Source organism: Malurus melanocephalus, unplaced genomic scaffold, assembly GCF_030028575.1.
Source record: "Malurus melanocephalus ecotype Western Australia unplaced genomic scaffold, MMel_1.1 scaffold_50, whole genome shotgun sequence".
Taxonomy (NCBI): Eukaryota; Metazoa; Chordata; class Aves; order Passeriformes; family Maluridae; genus Malurus; species Malurus melanocephalus.
The window spans coordinates 355,918-364,069 of record NW_026623282.1 but is presented as its reverse complement, the minus strand read 5'-3'; the positions used below and the strand labels follow the sequence as shown (position 1 = coordinate 364,069).

Below are 8,152 nucleotides of genomic sequence, written 5' to 3'. Positions count from 1 at the left end.
CAGCATAATATGATGTATGCATCTATTGATCACCTGCTGGAGAGTAGTTGAGMTGTGTCCTTAATAAAATGGAATTTTCTCTCCTTTCAGATAATGCACAGTATCCAGAAAGGAGCTGTGACCCAGAGGTTTAGAGGCTGGTATAGGATTAAGAAAAAATTATTGACTAGGAAGGAAAAAGAAAGGAATTTGTCTAGGGAAGAAAATGGCCTGTAAAAGCTGTACAAAAGCATAGTCAATTAGCTGCTGGAATGAATAATTTCCAGGTGGGTGGATCTCAGCAGACTGCAGAAACCTGTGTAAGCCCCAAGGCTCTGCTCCCAGCACGGGGGAGAGGAATCTCAGCAAGGGACCCAAAAGCRTGAGCACATCTGCTGGGGAGCTTTTCAAAGAGTCAACAGAGGTGGCCAGGCAAGCTCTGACCTTGCTCTGGGCTACAGCTGTGAACCCTTTTTAGCACAATAGAGACCTCCATCCTTCTCTCCAGGTACCTGAGCTGGAGTCACCTTTTTCTTTTTTTATTTTTTTTTTTAAGAGCTTCTGTGTCCACTGGTGAGTGGTTGAGGCAGGGGAGATGTGCCAGCAAGACTTTCACTCTGCTGGTCATGAACTGAGTGAGCATCACCCACTGTTTCACAGGGCAGAAGGAGGAGACACTCCCTCAGGAAGAAGATGAGGGTGAGAAGGAGRAGGAGAAGAARGAAAAGGAAGAGGRGAAAATGATGGAGGAGCTGTTCTYTCTTCTCTGCTGATACCTTTCCAGCCTGCTGCAGAGAGCATTGTCCAAGAGAGAGGACCAGAGCAGTGACCATGCTTCCACTGCTCAATAATTTGGGAACTCACCTGGCAAGAAACACCTTTTCAATTGTGCCATCTGGGTGTTTTGTATTAAACAGTTACTAAAATACAGAATGTACCCTCACTGTGTCTCTGGGACACAGACACCCGCAGGACTGGCCATATACTCCATCCACCAGGCTACAGAGATGTGCACTTTTTCTCATGCACTCTTTTTTCAGGTGTCTCAGCCTCACCAGCCTCTGCCACCGTGGAGGGAGTCAGTGTCAGTGCCTGCTGCTGTTTGGTGCATGCAGCTGGCGTGGGTGAGTTTCACTCAAGGGAAGCTTTGAACACAATTTCCCAGCTCTTACAGAAGCGTTTCACAGTGAGCTTGTTACATAAAAGACAGGTAACATCTCCTCCTCCTCCCTTGCCTACCTTCTGCAAGGAAACCAGCAGCTAAAATGTATTTTGTGGAGAGCTTGATCTTGACACTCCAGGTCAAGTGTTGAAAGTGCATGTTGATAGTGTAGGATGTTCAGAGGGCTTGGGGAAAGAAATCTCCCAGTTTTTAGCCCCAAAGTGGGTTTACTGGGGAGATAAACAGTGTGCTTGACTGGGTGAATTTTTTTTCGATGAGCCTCAGTGAACTTGAAGGTAAAATAATGAGGAAATGTTCCTAGACAAAACTGCGGCATAAGTGACCACGAGTGACCTAAGGGTGCCTGTTTTGTCCTGTATATGCACACAGAAATCAGATTTCAATATGATTTTTAAAAACTGAAGATTCTTGACAGTATCCCGCCAGATTTCAAAATGGCAACTACAGATACTGGAGTATCTTGATTTATAGAATTGATCTGGTGTTAATAGCAATTTGTATTTTTTTCTGTGTAAGATAATAAAAATACTTAAGGGCTGATTTGCTGCTTATTTGACTTTCTCACCTCTGCCTTTAAGATTTACTTTGGAACTCATCACAGATCATGATTTCCCATATTGTCATTTACTGGTAGTATTTTTCCCCCATATATTTTTTTCCTTTCAGATAGCCAAGTAAAACATGCACAAGCCACAGCTTTTGGCTCATATATTCCAAATGGCCTTTTATGTTGTCTTTTCTCTTACAGCTGCTTATGCCATTTCTTAAATTATCTCATCATACATAACATGTTGGGCCCTAAAGTTGAGATTAAATGCCAGGTATAGGATCAGGTCTACCATCTCTCTAGCTTGAACCTTGAATTACAGAAGTTTGCTGAGAGAAGGAAATACACAGTATATTCTGTGTAAACTGTAGATTCATAGTGAAAATTAATAATACTGGGAAAGAAAATTAATGGATTGAAAGATACTAAAGTGGCTCTGTTCTGATGCTTTTAGGTAAAATAATATATTCTGAAAAGTCACTTTTGTTCTAAGTTAAGGTGGGAGCTATATGTTAATTTCTTTTATTCCTGGATCATTTTCTCTCTGAGGTGTCATCAAGTTGAGTTTTCAGTACTACATTGAAATGCATATTCATCACAGAGTTACAGCTTTTGAAAAATCTGTAGGGAAAAAGAAAAAAAAAAAAMCCCAACCCCTTTTCTTCCCCCTCTTCATGCAGCTCTGAACACTCCCAGCTCCCTCGGGTTAGCAAAGCAGCCCCCAGCACCCGTGTGCTCCTCAGCATGRGCTTTGAGCTCTCCAGCTGTCCCCKCATGTGGGACCAAGGGGTGTGACACAAATGCAARGGTTTGCAGGGTTTGGGGCTGCAGGAACAATGAGAACAATGAGAACAATCAGGGGTAGCCCTGGTACTCCCTCAGGGAGATGGAGCTGCTTGAGCTCATTACTGTTGGGCAGAAACCCCTCTGGGAGGTGGAGCAGTTAAAAAGCAACTTTGGGTGTTTGTGACCAGAGCTGCTGTGAGCAGCCCTCCACTACTGAAAAAACCTGACAGATGATCAGGAAAATGGACAAAATGGCATTAATGGGTAAATCAAATTGTGTGGGTACTGAATTGGGGGCAGGAAGTTTAGGAAATGATTGAAATGTGGGGCATGTCACAGCTGTCACTGCTCAATAGTGTGGTTTTAAAAATCTGATGGATAAAATGGAGCAACAAGGTGAATCCCTTGGCTCACGAGACAGGTGGAGCTTTTCACTAACATTCTCTTTAAGAGCTGTGTTTTAAAAGCAATTTCAGTGCTGGTGGGAATAACACTGTAATAAAATTCACAGAGGGTTTGCAATTTAGAAATGAGGGGAAACTCTTTCACGAGGGTGAGACTGGGCCGGTGCAGCCAAACCCTTCTAAAAGCTCAAGAGATGAAGCCTCTGCCAGACCCTTGGCTCCTGCTGCTCCCATGGCAATCAGTGAAATGCCCTCAGTGGCACATACAGTATTTGTCCAGGCAAAAAATCACCTTCTTATTATGAACTCTACTGATTTTTTTCCTGATCTTAACACATATTCTCTACATTCTACCTCAATAATGATACATGGACTTCTGGCCTCAATGAGTAAGGAAAAGGCTGCATTTAGTGCCACATAGTGGTAAAAAAAAAAAAAATCTCAGTGAGGATGATTATTCCAAAGCAATGCAGAACATTAGATGATAATGTAAAACTTGTAAAAGTAATGTAATGTTAAACTTGTAAAAGTAAGAATACATTTCAAAAATATTAGGATACGCTGATCAATTTGTGACATTCATCAGCAAGGTTTCTTCATCTGAGGATGGTTCATACCACTAGCTTGTGAGATGGGCAATATCGGGAATTTGACTCTGTGTTTAGAATCAGCTTGCTTTGCAACAAGCAGAGCATTTTGCTCATTTACAGCCTTGACAAAATAGCGAGRGATGTGATAGTGGAATCTACCCTCACAAGTGGTGAACTGCACAGAAGCCACAGGGCAGAGCCAGGCTGGATTACAGCTGTAAAGGTATTTAAAAAAATGGAAATATTGTAGAGCGGTCTCTGAAAAAAAAAGGCTGAATTGGCATCTCTTGATTGGGAAGAATTTTGCCCATTTTGGTGATGAATAGTTTTTTTACTCAGGCAATGTATAAAAATATTACTATTGTCAACAACTCAGGCAATGGTGCTTCTACAAGTGCAATGGATGTGTTACGATTCATCTCCAGTCATCCAGCATCAGAGCAAGCTAGATAACAACACTTGTAATGGTTAAAACTGGCTGAAATAAACCAATCAGACCAAATTTCCCCAGTGAGTTYCCCAAAAGATGAATACACCTAAACAATGTATGTTTGTATAGGGTTATGACTGGGTCAAACCTGTGGCATAACTTCAGATTTATGAAACACAGTGAAACTGAGCTCTTATTCCAGACATGCAGCTCATTGTACCAGGCTCCATCAGGAAGGGGAAAATGTTTCTGCAGTTAAAGCAGAGCTCTACACCTACAGAGCTCTTGTTCCTGCCTTTGCTGTGTTGTGTGATCTTTCAGGGGCTCCAGAGTGTTGCAGGGAGTTGTGGCACCTCTGCCTACAGAGCTCGTTTGCAGGAGCAGTGGGACAGGGAAAGATTTGGCTTTTGATATAGGAGAGGAATAGCACCAAACAGGACTGTTCTGGAGATGAAGGAACAAAATTTAATGTTTTTGCAGTTTGCATTGGGATGCTCACCTGCAAAGCACTTCAAAATACAGGTTTGATTCAGTCTTGCTCCAGTTGCAGAGCTGCAGCTGATGTTTGGTGCCTACTCCTCTGAAAGCAAACCCTTCCATTTCTCCACACAGGCACTGCTCAGGTAAGGAAGCAATAGCTGCTGCCAKAAGTCTTGCTTCAGGCAAAAATATTATGGCATGCTATTTGGTAGGATATTTAATGTAATRGTGGCAATGTAATGTAATGGTACAAAAGTCTTATGGTGTCATAGGAAGTAAAACTATATGATCTGGGTGAGATGGATCAGCAGCACTGACTGTGCACAAAACTGCACWGAATTCTCCATGCTGGGGAAAAAAAGAAAAAGATGTTTGGGCTTGTTTTTCTGTTCAAACCAGCCTACAAGGAGCCTATAAGACAACCCTGCAACAACCACACAGCTGAGAGCACCAAACGGGCTCAAAAGTGGTGCCAGTGAGGCCTGTCCTGTACAGCTGTGTGGCACATGTGCGTTTGGGCCACATCCCAGGGATGCTGATGTATAAAAACAGCCTCCAGCTGATTCATGGCTCCAGCAGYGTTCTTCACTGGGATGAATATTGAACCTTCTGGCTAAGAAAAGAGTTAAAAAGCAGAAAAAGGGAGAAAATACTCAGTGTGCGTTAGTGTGAGCCATTAAACCCAGGCTGTYCCACAAATGAGAAGAAATTAACATTCAGGGCAGGGAATTAAGCTCAGTAGGGTTTATTTTTACAGTCCAACATGCTTTCAAACTTCATGGCAGTACATGGAAGGAGTGAAGGGATCCATATCAGTAGCATATGGAGCACAKGCAAAGACAACTTGTGTGAGTAGTTTGACAATTATCTGGCTGCATTCTGCTCAAAATATTTGTGACAGCAGCAAGTCAGAGCTGCCACAAAGATGACAAATTCTTTGAAGTCCACTTGGGAATCTCCATTTTCATCCAGGTTCTTGAAGACTTTATCAATAGCATCCCTGTCCTTCCCAGCCTGCAAAAGAAAAAGAGCAGTTGAGGTGAGATCATGTGCTCCTGGGTTTGTTCCACCTGCGAGCTGCAGTCATGCACTGTCACAGAGAGGCGTTTGCTGCACCTAAACCAGCGTTTATCCTGATTAAAGCTGTGTGACACAGAGCCCTGGGGACACTGCCCAGATGAATTAAATGCTGTGAGTTCCCCATCCGCTCCCCTGGAAAGGCTCAGCTGGAGCTCCGGCAGTTTGCAGATTTGCAAAATGATGCTTTCCTGGGGCAAATGTTGAATTTAAGCTTCACTGAATACCTCCATCCCAGAAAAGATGCAAACAGCCTCAAAAGTGCTTCGAGTGCTGCCACCAGCTTTGTGCCCAACGGAAGCTGCTCAGGAGAGCTGGTGGCTGGGAAGGTGCCTCCTGAAGCCTGCAGGATGCTGAGCTTGAATTACCACAGCAGATCTTTTTCTAAGTTGTCATTATTCTTCGAAGCTGCCATTATTCTGATGGAATGACTGAACACAGTCATCAGTCACAGGCAGCACAGCTTCATGAGAGGGAGGTCCTGCTTATCAAGACTTGATTTCCTTTTACAACAAAGTAACCCACCTAGATGATCAAGGGAAGCCATTGCATGTCACCTTTTTGCATTTCAGTAAAGCTTTCAGGACTTTTTCAGTCTCTGACGGGATCCTTCTGGACACGATGTCCAGCTCACAGCTGGATAAACACATCCTGCAATGGGTGAGCAATGGCTCATGGGTGGGGCACAAAGGGTTACAATGAATGGGGGACATCAGACTGGCAATCTGTCACTCCTAGAGTCACAAAGGGCTCCATCTTCGGCCCTGTGCTCTTTAACATCTTCATAAATGACTTGGACATGGAGCTGGAAGGGATATTGAACAAGTTTGCAGGTGATGAAAAAATGAGAGGAGCTACTGACTCTGTTGAAGGCAGGCAGGCCCTGTAGAGAGACCTCAACAAATAAGGGGAAAGAGAAATCACCAGCCATACAAGGGGAATGTGGGAAAGTGCTGGATCCTGCTCCTGGAATGGGGAAATCCTGGATGTACAGACAGACAGGGGAGTGAGATGCTGGAAAGCAGCACCGTGGAAAAGGACCTGGTGGTCCTGGTCTGTGGAAAGATGAACAGAGTCAGCAGCGCCCTGGCAGTCAGGAGGGCCAACCCTGTCCTGGGGGCATCAGGCACAGCATCACCAGCCGGGCAAGGGAGGGGATTGTCCTGCTCTGCTCTGAGCTGGGACAGCCTCACCTCGAGTGCTGGGGCAGTTTGGGGTGCCACAATATAAGAAACAAATCTAACTGTTAGAGAGTGTCCGAAGGAGGGCTACAAAGATAGTGAAGGTCCTTGAGGGCACCAATCTGTGTGAGGAGTGACGGAGGTCACTGGGTCTGTTCAGCCTGGAGGAGAGGAGACTCAGGGGAGACCTCATTGCAGTTACAATTTCCCTGTGAGGAGGAGGGGCAGGTGCTACTCTCTTCTCTCTGGTAAGAGCGACAGGACACCAGGGAATGGCCTGAAGTTGTGTCAGGGGAGGTTAAGGTTGGAAATTAGAAAAAAGTTCTTCACCCAGAGGGTGATGGAGCTTTGGGACAGACTCCCCAGGGAAGTGGTCACAGCACCAAGCCTGAGAGAGTTCAAGAAGCTTCTGGACACCACTCTAGGCACATGGTGTGACTCTTGGGGATGTCCTGTGCAGGGCCAGAGGATGGACTCAGTGATCCTTGTGGGTCCATTCCAACTCAGCTCATTCTGTGCTTCTGTGATTCTGTGAACCAGTACATCTCAAGAATGATGCYAAGCAAGGCATCATCCAAGTAAAGCATGTTTTTTTTTGTTTTTTGTTTGTTGGTTGGTTTATTGTTCGTGGTTTTTTTTTCCCCCCATTATGCAAAAATATATTAAAAAAAGTAGTTGTTTTCTAACATAGCTTACAGGAAGGCTTTTTGGCTCTGATCATCTACGGGGGTTTAAGAACCTGCAATTTTAAAATTAAACAGGAGATGGCAGTACAGACCTGTTTAATCTCGGAAATAACCGTGTGGATTTTGCTGAAGACAAACAAAAAAAATTTGATATTATATTAGAAAGAATTATATAAGCTTTTGGAAAATGTCTACCAATTTAAAATAATTACTACCTTAATTTAATTTTCAAGGCATTTTTAATCGTGGTCTAATTAACTAAATTTCTCATTCTGCAATTTAATGTATTACTTTAAATACTTAGTATGTAATGTATCAATTTAAATACAGTGCCTTTACAATCACTAAAAATTGAACCAGTTCCCTAGATTTGACTGATGAGTGTGTCTGGAAAGTTTTCAACAGTTCCACTTTGTAAATTACATTGTTTTAATTTTGTAAATTAATATTTAAAAATATTTAGTGAACTATATGAACTAGTTTTAGCCTCTGAAATATCTGTGAAATGAACAAGTGGGAACTGTTTTTTGGAAACTCTTTAGAGTCCAGTCTTTCAGTCCTGTAGTATTCCTACCCTGTTGATTCGAGACAGATGAGAGCTGTGTCAGCTACATCCAATTCTAAGGCCAAAAGTATACATGAGTAACTAAAAACATTGTTTCCTAGAATTGCTTGCAAATAAAGTAGTGTGAATCCAAATGGCCGCAAAATGCAGGTAGAACTTATTTTCTGAAGTCAGATTTATGTTCTTCATCTTTTTCTTGCAGTTACCAGTCATCAGTCTGGCAGGACAGGAACAAGGAATATGT

General features: G+C 43.2%; 1 protein-coding gene across 1 annotated transcript in view; it reads right to left on the bottom strand.

Moving 5' to 3' along the window:
• Positions 1-5,263: 5,263 nt before the first annotated feature.
• Positions 5,264-8,152, bottom strand: part of S100P (S100 calcium binding protein P) — a 4,561-nt gene continuing 1,672 nt past the window's right edge. Inside the window, exon 2 of the mRNA XM_057365229.1 lies at positions 5,264-5,413. Within this exon, the coding sequence (XP_057221212.1) occupies positions 5,264-5,413 (150 nt within the window). The remainder of the gene's footprint in view (positions 5,414-8,152) is intronic.